This window comes from Accipiter gentilis, chromosome 1, assembly GCF_929443795.1.
Source record: "Accipiter gentilis chromosome 1, bAccGen1.1, whole genome shotgun sequence".
Lineage (NCBI taxonomy): Eukaryota > Metazoa > Chordata > Aves > Accipitriformes > Accipitridae > Astur > Astur gentilis.
The window spans coordinates 33,195,507-33,214,115 of record NC_064880.1 but is presented as its reverse complement, the minus strand read 5'-3'; the positions used below and the strand labels follow the sequence as shown (position 1 = coordinate 33,214,115).

Below are 18,609 nucleotides of genomic sequence, written 5' to 3'. Positions count from 1 at the left end.
TACAGCACCCATTAGGTCCAGTCTGCTATAGAGTTGTCCCAAGACCTAGAAAGAGGGAGGCTCTTAACCCCATTCAAATCTCAGATTATAGCTGAAGGTCAGGGTCCTTAAATAATTTCAGCTTTTAACTATCTAGAATTTTATGTTTAAATCTTAATATCCGAGCTCAAATGAAGTGAGCTAATTCCTTTTATTTTAAAGTCTGACAGTTAAGCTTTAAGAGAAATCAATCAAGATTTATTAAAATTCCTGAAAAACTCATTTTTCAAACTAAAAGCGCTGAAGATAAATTTGAATATCAAAAACATTTTCAGAAGACAGACCATATTTTGTTGCCATTACTCTATGTTTTTAAAGGTTGCTAGGACTGTTTTGGTCTACCTGTGTCAGTTGTATCAAATAAGGCAGTTCAACTCCTAGAGAACAGCTTCTCATTAAATACCATATATTCTATAAATGCGTCAATTTGATCCGATGACATTAACTTCTTCAAATATTCCTAGAAATATTGATTGTTCCATTTGTGTACACAACTTACTCTGATTTCTTGAAGTTGTTACCTGTTAGGGAAAATAAATGCACAATCTAGTTAGTAATTATTGTTAAAGTACATAATCTTCTGTAGACAGGAGAAACATAAACCCTAGAACCCCATGGGACTTGATCATTCCTGAGTTATAAGCATCTTATTCCCACTGATATATCTAGCCAGGGACATGAACTGACATGGGTTCAAAAATGCCTTAGTAAGTTCATATTAATTAATGCCTGCTCTCTATTGAAGAAGTAGTCTCAAGTTTTCAATCCCCCAGATAACAAAATGGGTTTAACTAAATATGTTGTTCAGGACATTTGCCAAAAGTCATCTCATTTTCATTGTGAACTGTTTGCTAGTATTCAACTAGTTCTCTTGGACACTCTCTCATTGAGGAATACTATTCTACTGGCAGTCCATGCATGCTCCCTGAAAGGAGCAGCAGTAGCTTTTCACTCTTGTTTTCCAACATTTTAAGAGACTGCAAATCCTGTGGTAGAGGGGCAGCTGTGCCCCTGGAGGGTAAGATGAACTTCTCACTGATGTCTATTCTTGGATACCCTCTAAGGAACCATAGCTTAGAGAAATGGAATTATACTACAAGATATAATTATGCTGTAGGGCAACTCCTTAGTCCCCAGAACAGGTCTGGATTTAGCTCCCTTTCAAGAGACGTTGTTAAATGCATCATACATAAAGCACAGCTTGTGTTGGCAGGGGCCCCAAAGAAGTGTCATCACAAGGGCTGAGGTAGAAAATATTTGCTGTACATCACTTGAGATGACAATTAATAAAGAGCTAGTTCTATATATACAGCACAGATTGGGTAATCTAAGGCACTGGGTGTGTGCACCTTGCTCGTTTACGATGCACTTGGCCACTCAGCATTAGGTTCAGAACCATGGTATGCTTGTCAAACAGTGCCTTCCTTTCTTCACATCTAGTGACACAACACTGAGCATGCACAGGCCTGTCTCACAGAGCAAACACAGAGGAGGAACTTTGCATCACAATTCACAGAAGGTGCAAAGAAGTCACTGCAACCACAAATTTTGCCTCCATCTTACCCAAGGGAAGAAGGCTTTTCCATTATCTTGAGGGTTTTGCATTTCCCAAGGCAACAACGTTAGATGGAAGCAGTCTGAGTTTGGGACTGAGGGAACAGCTGATTACATATCCTTTTGGGGGTTAGTAAGATAACTTTATTTGGCTTTAGCTAACAATGATTCTATTGGTTTTATTCTGCTCTGTTTGTTACTTGGGGATGGTAAAAAGAAAAGATTCTTTTGATAAGGACATATGTGTGTCCCAAGAATCCAGACATTTTCCAGGAAGGTTCTAATTTGTAAAATTATTGTTACAAAGTATCACCAGTGGCAAAGGAAAAAGAAACATCTGTTTGGTGGCTGGTAACAGCTGTAGTGGTTTGAAACCATTCCTAGAAGATTCTCCAGGGTTTATCAGAAAAGTTAAGGTTTAGAGAAAGCTTCCTCTAGCAGGCTGGTAATGCACAGGGTTTTGCAAAAGAATGAAGGAATTGGCTACGGGGAGGAACAAAAGAGTCTGGTGGAATAGCTTTCTGAGTCATATCAATTTAGAGAGCAAAATAAATATTCTTCAAAGGTGAAGAAACCCTAATCTCTGAACTTGAAGAGGGAAATGAGTATATGAATGCTCTTCAAGAATGCAAGGACCTGTGGGCCAGCTCTTGCAGGCCAGAAGTTTTTAAGCAGGAGGAGAATTTGGAATTATGTTACCTATGCTTAGTTTGAAAAAAAAAGAAACAGATGAGTAACAGTTCACACCACTGCTCAAGTAGAGGAAAAAGTAGAAAAAGAGGACAGAATATGTTTTTTATAGAAAAGAAAGGAATGTAGGGAAGATGAAAGAATTTATTAACCCTAAAGAAAAAAGCTATAGTAATCTTTCAATGCTCAAAAAATTTTGGAAGAGGAATTAAGGCATTTAAGAAAGAAATGTTATAATTTGAAAAAAGCACAGCATCAAGGGAAAGCTGAAGAACATTGCCAAGAATTCAAGTTTTTACTGGTATTGTGAGAACACAGTAAAAGTTAAGCATGAGGAAGTCTGATACTTGATTCAAGTGATGAAAAATTGTACTCAAAATGCTCCCAACTAAAGCTGGCTCTTAACTACACCTACAGATGTGGTATTTAAGAGTTGATCCACAGAGGGCTAATTCTTACTAATAAGTACAAAAGATGCTTATTGAAACAAACCTCACTGGAGACGAGATCAATCAGCAGAATGCCAGTAAGGTTTTAAAGAAATGATGTTTGCTTTGGGACAGGTGCTTTAGCAGTTCAACAAACTGCTCAGTACATTAAGCAGAAAACACAGTGCATTTCCAAGGAAACTGAGAAACCAAAGACAAACTCACTTGATAGGCCAAAAAAAAAAACCCAACTGTGAAAAGAGGAATAGCTTTGGTCCCAATAGAAAGTCTTTTGCCAAAATCCCGTAAAAAGTAAAAACGACAAGCAAGTAAGACAAACTAGCAGACAAAAAACAACCCCCTGAGACCAGCTAGATAAATCTGGGCAATCTGGGAGTTCTAAGTAAGTGGCTGGAAGAGAAGAATAGTTTTCTGTCCCTGAAGTAGAACGACATACCCCCTTAATCTATTCACTCCCTTTTCTCATCATTCCTCCCCGCTCTTCACCGATATTAAAGCCCACGATGCCCCATGCATTGAAACTGCCTTTAGTTAGCAGCCCAAGTGAGAAGTTTTAAAACAAAACACAGCAGGGGAGGGGAGCAGGGAGATCTGTACTGCTTCAGTATGTAGATGGCTGCTCATCCCAGCAGGATGCAGAGCAGTGTGCTGGGGTAGCAATATACTGGGGAGAGAGCAGAGTTTCAGAAAACATTCACATTGGTTTCTTTCATAGTCATGGAGCTGAGGCTGCTGCTGCTACACTGCAGATTTTAAAATCATCTGCAGAATCTAGCATACCAGCTTTGATTTTAAGAATACATTCAAGCTATTCAAAGAATAATTTCCTACACTATCTTCTTACCAGCTATAACAATAGATTTGAAGTTCCTAACAAAAACAGACCTTTGAATCTGTTGAATAGATTATCTAATCTAGGAGAATAATCCCAGCAAAATGAAAGAGATTTGATGAGGATGGTTAAAGCCAAAGGAATTATCTAGCTAACACAGAGAGACAGGAAGTGGCAACATAACATCTTCTGCACATGAAGCTCTTATTCAGTTTCTAATGTCAGAGCAAAAAAAGCACATGTATTGTCTTCTAATGCAACAGCTGCTTTTATGTTTACAGATATCAGTCAATCTCTACAAAGATAACCACAATCAAGGCTTAGTGCAAGCTCAGACTGAATACTCCACATGTGTTCAGACTCTACTGTTATGGACACAGTCCTATGAGACATCCTATAAAGATGTATAAAGACAGATAAAGATTGGAAGGAAATCCCAAACCCAAACAGTAAATGATACTAGATTTGAAATACAGACTTAGCATCAATCAGTAACTACTAAAAATAACAACAGACACCACAGATCAAGTTATAGCTGAAACGCTGTGCTGCTATATAGCAGGGAGAGAGGCTTGAAGAGGGCTATCATTAAAAATCAGTTATAAGGTCTTGAAAAAGTTTGTTTATTGTCTGAAATTTCATGATATATGTGGTTATGTGAAGAATTTTGCTGCATGCCACAAGTTTTAACAAAAGACAGACAAATGGTTCCCATGGAATGAAAGAGACTGAGGCTGGGCTGCCTTAAACCTGAGCTGTTGTCTAGGCTGGGGGGGGGAATCACTGTAACTCAGTCTAGTACGGTTTGCTTTGATTTCTTTTTGTTGGTGAAGAATAGTTTCAAGAGAGAGGGACTGTCTTTCAACATAAGTCTCCAGTTTTCTGGAGGTAATCTGTCATAAAGTATTTCAAGCGAAGTAAAACTGTGTAGTTTTTATCCAGCTTGATTGTTCTAACAATACATATGATGAATTAAAAGAAAAAAAGAAAAAATAGAGATCCCAAGATAAAAAAAAGCTCAAGCTGTGTTTTGTTCAGAGCTGACCAGAGCACACCTATTTTTGTGATGATGCAGATGAAATTGGGAGTGAATGCCACATTTGTAAATCCCAGTAAGGGCCGTGTTCAGCACACAGGCTATTTCATGCATGGTCTGAAGCATTTCATTGGGTCCTAGGAGACTGTTTTTAATGAAAGCTTAAACACTTCCAGGATTAGGCCACAGCTGTCAAGGAATTCGCAAATACAAAATGTACATATGCTTAGGGTATCTGGTGATATCTGAGTGCTGGAATCCTTTTGTGAACCCTTTTTCTCTATGCGAGGAGCACGTACATTGCAAGATATTGCAGTTTATCTTCCATTATGTGCAACTGTTTTGCTTTCCTTTGTACCTTACATTCAGTATAAATATTAAATGCCCCTCTCTTTGTTGGCTTTTCTGAAGTCTTATAAACAGAATTCAAAATATTCAGCAGTTTCTCATCGTGTTTCTCCTTAACTCTTGCCGTGTTTCAATTGGCAAAATGGAACAGTGCACATTGCAAAGGAAAAATGGAAGAAAAGAGGAAAAGCTCTGATGAGAAGGAATGCAGAGCTTCGCATAGCAATAGATCATAAGAATTCTGCCTAATATAAGCATGACTACAGATATATGTGTTTCTTGAAAGCAGCTCTAGAAACTGTGGAAGACAGAACTTTTCCCACCACCCACCACCACCACCCCACCACCCCCCAGGAAAGGCCTTTTACTTGTACACCAAGATGCTGAGTATAAAAACCTAGGTAGGTACCGTGAACTTGTAGGCTGATAAGTAAAGATTGTCCATGAGTAGGGATTGTTAGTAGTTTTTACAGAAAAGTTGTTTTGCAGGCAGCATACCCATAACAGCAAGTACCATAAAACTCTATGTTTATTCCACAGACTATTTGCTTTGTATTCTGTAGACTACTTGCTCCATTTAGACCACCCACCACCTATTTTACGTGCTTTATAAAATAAGGAGGTGACTGATGAATAAACTTCTTACATTTGCCATCCAAGTCAAAAGCAGAGTTATCCTCTCCCAATCTCTTGATGCTACGCAGAACAACAGGGTCAGACATGATGGTTAGTTACTTAAATCAGAAGTCCTGAAGAGATGGGGGGGGGGGCAGGAAAGAGCGTCAGCATATGTTTGTCTGTAAACATACAACAGTATTACGTTAGACTCCTGCTTACCTCAGTTTTGCCCTCATTATCCCAGGGCAATGCCACTGATTACAGCATAAGTTATAACAGAATGGATGTCTCGGACACAGTGAAACTACAGGGTAGAAAATCACCTCAGAGAAGCACGCCCAACTGGCCCCTAAGTGCAAGGCCTCTGAAAGGCTTTAATGCCTCCCGCCTCGAGCGAGGGCCGCTCTGCAGGGCTTTGCAGCCCACCGCAAACAGCCCTGTCCCCATTAATGGCTCTATTAAAATAAACTACTGCTTTTGTGCAGGTGACACCCGTAGGCTATAGGCTGAGATATTAATATGACAGATCCTGCCTCAGTTATAAGGAGGAGACCTGCCTCTGCCTTGTCCCGTCCCAGCTGGCAGCAGCGAGCAGGACCATGACAGGGGGACAACCGGGGTGGCAGGGAACCCTAGGGCCTCACCAACATCTGCGGCATCACCACCAGCTGCGCACCCACAGCTCCTGGCTGGGATGAGTTAACCAGCAGACTTGCTCCTCTGAACAGGTTTATTCCTAACTAGTCACACTGGCATGCCAAGCAGATGTCGTACGTGAGAAGAAATAAGGAGACAAAGTTAACATGTTTTTGTCAAAGCAAAATCTGCAGGTAGTGCTAGTTTTGGCCAGGTAGGCCTGGCACCCAAGATGGCACCTGGAGAAAAGTACTGCAGAAACCCTTCCCAAAACATGCCCTTTCATAACCAAAGTCATCTCATCCACACCTTTGTTTAATGTAATATATACCAAAGTGTAGTTACAATACCTTATTCCAGTCATTAAACATCAACATTTGTATGCTTATACTTCTGTATAAACCTCTCACAACCTCTCATTTTAAGCATATTACAACACATTCAGGTATCAAAGCTTTAACAACTTTTACCCAAATAACACAAGAAGCCTTCTGTGTAAAAGACACATTTCCACAGATTATTTGTGTTACACCACCTAACTTCCAAGCCAGCCGAGTCTTTACCTATTTAGCCCTCTAAAGGAACCACTTCTTTTCTCCCAATGGTATTAAAACTACCCAAATCCTTCATACGGGCAACAGCTGTGAGATTAGCTACAGGTGTGCAGTTCCTTACAAGTGGGAGGGGCTGAGAAGAAGCTTGGCTCTGAAATTAACAGAGCATGAAGGAAACACACCCATTCCTAGATTGAAATGTAGCAGCATAATAGGTGCCAGTCCAGTGGTTCATGATGTGTGTGTGTGACTTTTAATAATTTCACTTCCCATAAAGTCCCAGTCTTTCATTTTTGTCACTTTTCCCTCCAAACTGGCCTTCACGAACTGCTGATTCCCAACCAAACCTTTCTCTCTTTTTATCCGCTTTTCCTGAATTTTATGTGTACATCTCTTGACATATCACTGAATCATCAGTAAATCAGGCTGGAAAGACCAGTCTCCTGATTAATTCTAAGCAAGGTAAAGTTCAGTTTTTCTTCTTTCGTTTTAACTGATGCCTATCAAAGATGCCTGAAGAACTCCCCAGGCAATTAGTGCTTCGCTATCCTTGTTGCTAAAATATTTTTTTTCCTAATGTCTAATCTGAATCTTACCTGTCATAATTTAAACCCCTGCTTCTAGTGCAATCCACCAAGGATCTGGAACATAACATTCCTTTTCACTTTGTAAGTAGGCTGTATTTATTTGAATAATACTAGAAAGTCTCCCCCTTCAGATGAAGAAAGCAACACATTCAATTTTCCTTGGTAGGGTGTACTTCCTAAACCTCTGATAATATCCACTGGTCTCCTCTGGATTCTAGCACATCTTTCTTGAAGTGATGAGTGCATAATAGCACTACAGCACCGCAGCACCAGTCTTACAAACACTGAGCAAAGGAGAAGGATTATTTCACATTTCACGGATCATATTCCTGTTTATGCAACCCAGTATGACATTTGTTTTTTTAACAGAAGTATCACTCTGTTGATTCACATTCAGTTTGTAACCCACCAAAGTCACTCACTTTTTGCAAGCAATTTGCTCCAGAGCCAGTTGCTTTCCAAACTGTATTTTTACAGTTGATTAATCCTGCCTGCTATTGTCCATATTTAATAGCACCTTACATTCTTCAGCCCATTTTACCTGTTTGTTAAGGGGATTTTGACTTCTAGTCCTGTTCTTCAGCATATCTGCAGTCTGTCCTACCTTTATGTCATGATCAAATTTAATAAGGATATTCTCCATTGTGTAATCCACATCATTATCAATATTACTGGATTATACCAGAAGCAAGACAGACCTCTGCAGAACTTCATTCAGTACACCCATTCATTTGGACATTGGTTCATTGATTGCTACTCTATGGATATACCTTTTCTTGCCTAACACTTTCTGATGAGCAGAGATGATTTATTCATCCACTGGTCAGTAAATTCTGACCCCCTCACATTCTGTGACCCCCTAAATTGTGACCAAAATTCCCTGCTTAAGTAACTATGTAAAGCCAAAAGACCACTGCAACAGCAAAATGTCTGGCCAGGACTAGAATGGTCACTTACAACATAAAATCACAAGAGCTTTTAACTCATCCCCACATACAGTGAAAAAAGTTACAATTTGAATCATACTTTTTCCATTCCCTGAGACAGATGGCAAATGGGCTGAACAAGTTATGGTACTTCTTTAGCTAAAGTCTCTACCATGAGTACAGTTCCAAGTTCTCTTTCTGCTCTTTTGCATAACAGAGAAAGCATGTAACACCTGCTTCTGTCCAGAAAGAAAGGAAAGCATCATATACATATCACTGTTTCACATGGGACCTATCTGCAAATCATTAAATTTCATTTCAGCTGTATTTGCATCAAGCATATGGAAGAGGGTTTAACAAGGGCTTAAATTCCAGGTGACGTTCAGTTTATACTGAAATAAATGTAGCCTCCCAAAAAGAGCAAGCATAGATTCCTGGCAGCTTTAAGTCCCTTGAGACTGTGTTTTCACTGAAGATGAGAGTGACAATTTTCCCCAAGTGGGAAAAAAATTTTCCCTTACTTCTTCAGTGAAAACACAGAGCTTATTCTGCTCCCTCCCTCCTGCCTTTTGCTGTGTCTGGTTGATTGAAATAGTCTCAAACAGAAGATCTCTGAAAACTGTTTGTTCAAATCATCCTAAAGTTCCAGAAGTTTCTTAAGGAAAAAAACCCAAAAACAGCCAGCTCATTTTTGGCAGTTTTGTCAGTCATCACATTCTCAAGACAATGTTGGGTGTTTTTTATATGTCAGTGGAGTTGTGAGGTTGGAGCTGGAGGTCTGAAAACACAGACTTTTTGCTCCATTTACAAAGAAGTTTGACCATGGTAGCACAGACTGGGGAGCCCTTCACAGTGATATGATTCTAAGGAAAATACAACTTAAATATGCAATTGGCCTGAGGCTGGCCAGTTTTTTTAACCTTAAGTATATGTTTTTAGGAACGACACAGTTAAAAAACAAAAGAATAAAATCCAAAGGCGGCCATCAGTGTGAGAAAAATAATCAAATCACAATGTTTGTATCTTTGTTAAAGCTTTTCAGATTTTTGATTCAAATTATTAAAGCATCATTGGCTGAATTAGGAATACCCAGAAGATACCAACTGCAACCATACACTCATTTTTTTGTAATGAAAAATAAAGTTCACCACAATGGTAATTTTACTAGAAATTTGTCCTTAAACATGAAGCCATCATTTGCTTCTAGATCTAGTACTGACTGCTTTGCACTGTTTAGCACACAAGTAACGGAACTGTATAAAGAAAGCTGAGCTAATAGATAAGCTGCTGATTTTATACTGAAATGAGTATAATTGGAAATGTCACCTGGATTATGAAAACATGTTCTGCTGGAGTGAAGAAGCGATGTTCCTACCTGCTCTGCTATCAGAATAGATCTAAACTTTAAGGGTGGTATTTACACACACATTCCAGCAGCTTTAAAATACTTTATGACTTCATGGAAGTATAAACCTATTTAAATTAAGTGATATAAATCATTTGAACCATACTACTGAATGTGGCTCGCAGTGAAAAGCTATGAAGTGGTTAAAAAGCACCCCCCCTGCGTTTCTGCTTCAGAAAGATAAGGGATAATGTCATATTGTAAATTGATGAAGAAGGCAAAAGTAAAGCAAAGGAAAGTCACTCTCTGTCTGTCCTCTTTCAGCTTTTTATTATTTGACTTTGTAATCATAACAACTATACAAGATTTTGTAATGGAACATGGTAAAAATCAATAGGTATAAGAACATCATCCTGGGAAGTCACATTTCAGCACTTGCTCTGACACTGTATTTTAACACTATGAAATGTATTTTGCAACTGATTTTTTAAGCCTGAGTGCTGATGCAGTTTTAAATAATAGGAAAAGTGGAAAAAACCCCCAATGATTGACAGACTTGAATAAGGATTCTAGTTACAAACACTTGCTAGAGCTACACTTTCTGGAATGATGTCACTTTTCCAATAAAATTGTGACTGTTCCGCATTTTTGAAAAGTAACACATTTTTCCTGTATTTTCTAACGCTCAACACATCAAATACTATCCACATACTATCCTGTCCAGCAGGCATCATTCATTAGCTGACTTAAACAGATTAGTATAGCAGATTATCATGCTCTATTAGAATATTAAAATAACCTTCCTCAGGGTCTGAATGTTCAACTGGGGATAACTTACAACATCTTGAAAAATATTGTTGCTGATGTCTGCATTAAAAATTATTTAGATAATAGAAATCAGAGGTAATAAGAAGGGATTAGATCATCCCATCTACGCCTGTGTGTGCAAAGTACAAACTAGAAGCAGAGACTACCTCAGAAGCTGCACTAAGTGAAATAGAATTTTACTCTAGCCAATTAAGGTATGGATGCTGGATTTTTGATAAACAAAAATCTTTAAGGAACTCAAAATCCAGCTTTAAAAAAGTAATACTTGGAAAATGCTAACAAAGGAACATATCTTATAGAATGAAGTAACATTAGGACCTGATCCAAAGCCCTTTGAAATCTTTTTCAAATCACATTTTTATTCAGGTCAGATCTTTATTTAACATAAAGCGGGGGGGGGGACGACAGACGGACCCAAAAAAACAAAAATGAAAACTGGCCCTGAAAGCACTATCCTTCATTTTTCTTTAAAAATAGGTTCCTCAGATATTAATGATAGCATACATGCAGAAATTAATTTTGCTTCAAAATAGGACTTGAATGTCTTGTTCTTCAAACAGTCCCATAAAAAAAAAAAAAAAAAAAAGAAAGAAAGAAAGAAAGAAAAATCTCACTAACTGTGCAAAGGGAATTTAGCATTTAGCTTAAATTGTTCTGAAGCAAAAATACAGGTACCTTTCAGTTCAGGAAGTTTCATCAGTTAACTCTGAAACATTAAACATGATAGATTTGTTACTCACCCGTGGCTGTGAAAAATCTTGTATCATAGAATAAATTGCAAGGATCCTGTTCAATTAGTCAGTGAAGCACCCAACCATTTCCCATCATGTTTTCATTATTCTAACCCATTTGTCAGAACTGAATCTTTAAATTAGGCATTGGTTATTTGCACCTGGGTCAATAACCATGCGGTCATAATGGTTACAGTTCATTGACATCTAATGGAGGGTTTAAATTTGACTAATGTAATCTCACAAGTCAGGGCACTTGGAAAGCAATTATACACGAGGAGAGCAGACGGTTCTCTGGAAAAAAAAAAAAGCTCACAATGAATGTATGGGAAGAGATTATTATAACATTATTTTATCAGCATTAGTACAGAATTACTTTATTAGCCATGCAATAATTCGTTTACACTACTGTACCTGCGGTAAATAGCAACATCAGCTGAATAATATGAAAATTGGTTCAGAGATTAAGCTAAATTCAGATTAAAAACTTGCTCAAAAGCTTTGTTTTCTAACCCATAGCTTGTCCCTCTCCCTATGGCTTCTAATATTTTGCGAGTCTTCCTTTAAGAAGAAGATTTTACAACGTGGAAGCTCCTGAGTAGTAAGTAGTGAATTCTCGTTGAAGATGGGTCCTCCATGGATTTTTCAGTAAGGGACATCAGTGAGGACAATGCTATGACCTCAGCCAATGTCACCACAGAGTTTAGAGGGAAATGGCAAACATGGTTTAGTTCCCCTCTGAAACCAGTTCTCACTACAGAGAGCCCTGACTGATAGGGCAAGATAGAAAGGCAATGCCATAATCTTAGTGACTGTCAGCTCCCCTCAAGTCTTCTGTGCTCTCAAATTTTCTGTGATAAAGCCTCATGCACAAAAGTGCATCACAATTAAATGTAGCTGAGCGGAACTTTATTTTCCTTGTTTAGCATCATTACTGTGTTCACAGTGACAGCATAACCAAACACAAACCTGGTGCCTTCTCCCATTTTCTTAACAAAAAGTCTCCATCTATGCTAATATACACAGCACAGCTTTGAGAATAACACAGTCTATCTGAGGTGTCACAGTGCTAATCATCTTGTCCACCACATCACAGAGCCAAAGGAAAAAAAAAAAGTTACTTGCAGTGCAGGGCACAGGAGTGGAAAGGCTGGAAGAAAAATTATATGGTGGAGCAAAACTCTGCTTTGCTTCATTCTCCCCTGAGAGCCTCTTCAGGATCAATGTGTCCAAAGGTCATGCAACGCCTTTGCTTTTCAAGGTACTTGAGCACAGCTCACACTTAGCATGCATCTCCAGACAAGGGTTGGCTTGCCAGAGACAGAATATAATTTTAACTTTACACAAATCACTTAAGTCTTTTCACTTAAAGACTTTGCTTGTCTAAGCATTCAGAAAGTGTGTGCAGAGCCTGTTTCACACTGATAATGAAGTAGATTAAGGGAGTGATGAATTGGAGCTGAGACCACGGACTACCCCAACCTTTTTGAAGGACTCTGCTCCCTTCTAAACCTCTGCTTCTCTCAACTCATCCTTACAAAAAATCCTGAAGATTAATGAATTCTGACCTGACTTTATGACATGGGCCATAAAAATGAATCTATGCTGAAAAATCATCCATCCGTGTAGAGCAAAGCGGAGAACATAACGCACTCAGTTTTGGTCCCGGTCCCACAGAGTCACCTTCCCCTCTTACAGCTGCTAGTGGAAAAACTAGCCAAACCCACTCCATCTCCTCAAGCCCTCTTGTACTTTGTTTCCTTCTGATGTCCTAGGAAGGGAAAACTCAGTTTCTGTTGCTAGAGTCAGCCCTTCAGTGAATGAAGAATTAGCCACTGAACAGAAGCAATTGAGAGCAGGACTTCAGTAAATCAAGGAGACTGAGATACTCCCATCCCTGAATTCCCATAGGGGACACATGCAAAATCTCTGATTTTTGGTAGGCTATAGATACTATTTCATTCATGAAAGATGTACTGTCGGGATGATTCCCCTCAGTTGTGGTCTGAGTTGAAGGGAAACATTTTGCTTACAGCTCATGTCATTTTAACACCTCTTTGCACAGGAAGAAAAAGATCACAATTCATTGAGCCAAATGCAGTAAAATAACTGCTTCTTCCCTCAATTTGAGTAGCCGTTTATTCCAGCATATTACCATTCCAAATGAAGTTATCCTCTCTTCTCTGGATTTTTTCCAACAGTTCATAAGAGGAAGTGGATAAAAATTGATCTTAGTTATTCTCGCACAGATAATTTCTCAGTAAGAAATGAAAGCCCACACACTGTTTTGGCACAGGACTCCTTAGCTCTAAATTGTAGTCTGTAACCTATTGATCGTTATTCCAGTATGGCCAAAAGCTAGTAGCAGCAATCAAATAAAATGCTTCCAAGGCTTTCTAAAGATAGCCAGAAATTTAGCACTGAGTGCGCACGGCTATGGAGGAGTAGGTGGCCACAGTTTTCCACCCGGTGAATAGACTCAGTCTGCCACTGCAGGCTGAGACTCCAGATGAGCAGCTTGTTGCTGTGTAATGCGCTAAAGTCTGTATGCAAGTACAGCAGTCTGGACTCTCTTGCCTGACAGAAGGCATTGAGCAGACAGCTCTTACGCTTCATTAATTTATTTTCTAACCATTCATAGCCAAATTTATTTCTGTAACTAGCATACAGTGGCTCTGGGCCCAAGAAGCCAGACCCTGGATTTTTCACTTGAGTATAATCTCCATCTTAATTGTGCCACTTACAGTGATAGTACCTCGGAGTGTCAGAAGTGTAAGGCAGATCTCAGTATTGTAGTACACTTCTGCTTCTGCCTGATGCTTTATCTTCCTGTCCTCCGCTCCTTTGAAAAACAAAGGAAAACACTTTGTTCGCTTCTTTATTTCTCTCAGGTTTTGAAATTTTTTTGTTATTTTGCTCCACGTGCTAGCACAATTTTTTCACCTGAATAGTATGAAGGGGAAAGTAAAGTGAACTCTAAATAAAAGCAAGTTACAGCTCTCTTTTGGTACCTTGAGGTAAGGTAAGGGACATTGAAATAAAGTAGGTACAGTTTGCAGCTTGAATTAATAGACAGATGACTTCTACATCTGTTCTTGGAGTGTCACTTGTTAAATACTCTTTATGAAATTCATCTAAAAAAAATTATCACAGTTATAAAGGTATCTAGAGGACAAAACCAACAAAATTGGGCTGGAAGAGAACAACGTCCTCTGTGACACTCTGATCAGGGCAGAGACTGGAGGAGTGGGAAGCTGCAGGGAAGGTCGCCACACTCACAGTTAGTCAGGCTGGCAAGTACCCACATGCTGTGTCTTCATTCTTTTCTTGGCACCACAGCAGTTACACAAACATGACTTGGTATTCACTTTGTACAATGCAAAGTGAATTTTACACCGAGCTTAGTGATTTGTGATTTATGCTATTAAAAATGGAATTATGTCAATCCCATGAGGTGCATATGTACATTATTTCCTTCAATGCAGCATGATTTTGAAAGTTACTGTCCTTTCCAAAGATCTTTAGCCAGTGTTCTACACGTAAACCTCCTTTTTGCACCTAAGAGCAAGACTTCCTCTTTTGACGGCTGAGTTTTATCATTTTTGCTGCAAGCAAAAAGCTGTTTGTCGATAAGAAGTCAATTTCTTTCTTTTTTTTTTGCAATCAAACTACATTTCTTCATACTGAAATGGGGAATAGCAGATACTTTCCTTACAATGAAATAAGGAAAGTACCTCCAAGCGCAGAGGGGGTGTTTCTGTGAACATGACTTTCTCCTGGTATGGAAAGTAAAAAGTCCAAGTCGGTGATTATTGGGAGAGGATACCTCCAGGTGGGAGGCTAGCACAAAGAAAGAAACAAACTTGTTTCCTGTCCCGTGGTCTAAATCATGATCAGAGACAGGAAGTCATGGTGTATTTATTTCTTGGTCACAAAAATATGCTGTACTGAAACTGCAAAATACCATCTGGAGTGGGTCCAGCAGGGAGGCCAGGAGGTAGGCAGCAACGGACTTAATCTCTAGTAACTCGCCTTGTTTCTATAGTTAGCCTCTCACCATCTGCTCTTGGAAAATACCAGAAGCAGGACATGCACTCACTTATCCTGTTGATCCTACCCAAGTCTAGAAGCTGGTAAGGACTTTTTTTCTCCATTCCAAACACTGGTGCAAATAAAAATAGCAGAGGTAGCAACAACACTTCTAAAAAACAAAACAAACCAAGCCAGTAAATTTCAAATGCAAACTATAACTTTCATATCAAAATAAAGTGACTCACCTTGTTAAACTAAAAAAAAACCCAACAACCACAAATCCCTTCAGAAAGACTTCTCTGAGAGTGCCTGCCCTACCCTCTGGGCAACCAGCCCCAGGTCACCTGGCCTGTTCCTGTCAGAAGGTGGCACGTCCCCAGGAGCCTGCCTGTCCTCTGCGCCTCCGCTCCCTTTCCCAACCACTCTTCAATGCCACCACTCAAATGCCTTTGGGGCTTCTGACTGAATGCTGCTTATCACTCTCCCTCCTGGAAACCAGGGAAAAATATATCTTTTCTTGATGAGCCCTTTGGTTTTTTCCTTTATTGGTTTGTGGCCGCTATAAAAAAATTGGAGGTAGATCTTTACATTGCAAAGCTGTGGGCAGGCGCTGGACCTGTCAGTCTCCCTGGCAGGCTGGAGTTGGAAACACGGCCTGTACAAAGCCGTCTAACTGAAAACCTTGTAATTTCAGCACTTTATTAGTTTGATATAAAGTCCCGCCAACCCACTGATTAAGGATCACAGGGACCAGAAGTTAACCCTGATTGTCTAAGGCCCACGTTTGTAGACGTGCCTGTTGCCATGGCAAAAACAGGCCTTTTCCCTCAGTCTAGCTAGGTTGGCTTTTATTTTTATTTCTTGACGAGGTTGCAGATCAGGCCAAAACTCCATTTTGTTTCTGTTCATTTGCTAGTTATGCTTTGTATCTACTTTATAGTCGACGTAGGGCGTGATGAAACAGAGTTCTGCCTCCCCCTTTTCTCTGGAGGGACTCTTCTCCAACCTCCGTCCCTGGGCCCCTGGTTTGCCGCCGTGGCCGGAGCCTGCACAGGCTTCACACACGCGAGGTGCAGGCGTCCGGCATGGCTGAGCTCCAGGGGCGGGGAGGTGTGGGAGGACAGGAGCGGCAGGGAAACGGTGCCTCTGTGCCGAGGAGGCCATGTCTCTGCGCAGCCGCCGCGAGCCAGGCTGGCTCTGGCTCTCACGCGTAACAGCCAGGGACTGCCCAGGCTGCTAGTCAGCTGCAGGCAAAGGAAGGCTGCCGAGGAATACGGCAACTCCGAGCAGAGCAAGGGATATTATAAAGAGAATGGTAATTTTAATAAGGGTGGCAAGAGAAGGAAAGCCAGCCGCTGTGCTGGGTCTGCTGTGCGTGCATACATATGCCGAGAGAAAAATTTCCTTGTCTTAAAGGAAGTTTGAAATACTACACAGGGGAGGCGGTTACCTAATCAATTCTTCATACTTTCTTCACTACTGATGCTGCAGAGGAAGTTAAGCAACAAAAGCTAGCATCTCTGCGTTGCAACTTTTGCAACACTCTGGGTAACTTCCAGCCAGCACAAGAAGCTGCATTTCACCAGCATACGTATTTATGTGAACAAGCGCCATGAGCAGCCACAGGGCTTGCGATAAAAATGGAGATATATTGAACCTCCCATGTCAGAGCAGAAAGCAGTTCTATGTGCAGAAAATAAAAGCAGTATTCCTGTTCCTATTACGATGCTTAAAAAACATGTCAGGTGTTTGCAATTTCCTTTTAAATTAGGTTTTGCCAGAGAAGAATTTGACCATAGTAAATGCAACTTCATTGTTCCTTGCCCTGCAGAAACGGATTGTCTGTAAGCAATCTCTAAAAAGGTCTGTACTCCTTTACATCTAGTTAGAAGTATTTTTTTTAGTCGACTGCATTAGGCATCTCCTGTTTTCTGGACCATGAGCACTCATGAAGAAGTAGAACTGAATTGTTTTCTCTAAGCGGAATTTCATCCATCGTCAATAGTTACTTACAAGTGCACTATTAAGTCAATTGGAGTATAATCCCAGATATGTAGGCTCTTTCCAAACATATTTTGCAGTACTGATGTTGTCACGCTGCCTGAGCTTCACTCCAGCAGGCAGAGTGTTCCAACCTGCACCCTCCTTCCTACGCTCAGGGACCATCACATGCACACTCCCACAGCCTAGCTGATGGGGATGTATTTCTTGAGAGGCAAGGAGGCAGTAACTGCTACCCTCTTTCTTGAGAGTCTGGCGCTGGCAACCAAAGGTTTTAGTAAACTAAAGTAAATAATTTTTCGTGGCTAGCATTGCGTACATGTCCACAGTAACAAGAAAGGTTCTGGGTCCTGCTGATCTTGCTTGACCGTTTGTTGCCAGCTGGCTCCAGTCTCACTCTTTAGTTTTCTATGAACTGACACTAAGTTCAGACATTTCTGTTGGTTTCCATTCTTTTCTTTTTTTTTTTCTGGTTTCCATTTCATTTTTGCTACACTTTTCTAGTCAGCCTTTCTCCCAGATATGTTCAATGGGAGCTTACTGACCTGGCACCAGTAACCTAATATGGACAGCATTATTCTTTGTAACATTATTACAATCTCCAGTTCTCATTTCTGCTCAAGGAAGGACTTTGTTTGTTTGTTTTAGCACAGGGAGGCCACTGCTCTGAATTGTGCCTGCTTCTCTGAAGAGTTGCAGTTAGCCAACTCAAGAAAAAAAAAGAAAAAAAACCAACTAACTAACAATCCCTGAAAAACTAGCATCTTTTTTTTTTTTTTTTTTTTTTATTTCAGGAGAACGTGTCCAGAAGACTTCAGTAAAAAAATGCTTTACTATGTATTATTCTTTCTTGGCATCATCTCTCTGTGGTGGCATTGGAGGGCAAGAAGGAGGATGAAGGTTACAAATCTTACCGGAAAATACATATTCATCACTGGATGTGACACAGGATTTGGAAATATGGCAGCAAAGGTTTTTGATAAAAAGGGATTCCGTGTTTTTGCCAGCTGTCTGACTGAAACAGGAGCCAAAGAGTTAAAAGCTGTGACCTCGAAGCAGCTTCAGACAGTGCTGCTAGATGTGAGAGATTCAGACAGTATTAAAAAAGTGGCTGCAAGGGTCAAAGCTGAAGTTCAGTCAGAAGGTGAGTGCCAGGATATCTGTCTTTAAAAAAAAAAAAAGCAGCAGAGTTTTCCTAAGAACACCATGCTACGTTCACAGCCTAATTTAACTGACAGTTGACAAGTGTGTGTGCATGTCTTGCCCCCTTCCAGAAACATGGAAGAAGATCTCACTAGAGGGGTGGTTTATATATCTAGTTAGTGGTAGGTAACTATTTGGGAACATGCTCAAAAAGTCAGGCTTATCAATACATCATTGTCAGAACAGGAACCAGTCCTGGA

General features: G+C 40.0%; 2 protein-coding genes across 4 annotated transcripts in view; one reads left to right on the top strand and one right to left on the bottom strand.

Moving 5' to 3' along the window:
- ABCB11 (ATP binding cassette subfamily B member 11) overlaps window positions 1-11,295 on the bottom strand; it is a 54,307-nt gene extending 43,012 nt beyond the window's left edge. For both annotated transcript variants that reach the window (XM_049802843.1, XM_049802852.1), the window contains exons 1-3: window positions 11,183-11,295; window positions 5,595-5,745; window positions 539-560 (exon numbers count right to left, since the gene is read on the bottom strand). In XM_049802843.1, the coding sequence (XP_049658800.1) occupies window positions 539-560; window positions 5,595-5,670 (98 nt within the window). In that variant the 5' untranslated portion in view covers window positions 5,671-5,745; window positions 11,183-11,295. The remainder of the gene's footprint in view (window positions 1-538; window positions 561-5,594; window positions 5,746-11,182) is intronic.
- The window catches only part of LOC126039555 (dehydrogenase/reductase SDR family member 9-like), a 38,002-nt gene that overhangs the window by 14,694 nt on the left and 4,699 nt on the right, over window positions 1-18,609 (top strand). For both annotated transcript variants that reach the window (XM_049802876.1, XM_049802867.1), the window contains exon 2: window positions 18,001-18,350. In XM_049802876.1, coding sequence (XP_049658833.1) covers window positions 18,032-18,350 — 319 coding nt within the window. In that variant the 5' untranslated portion in view covers window positions 18,001-18,031. The remainder of the gene's footprint in view (window positions 1-18,000; window positions 18,351-18,609) is intronic.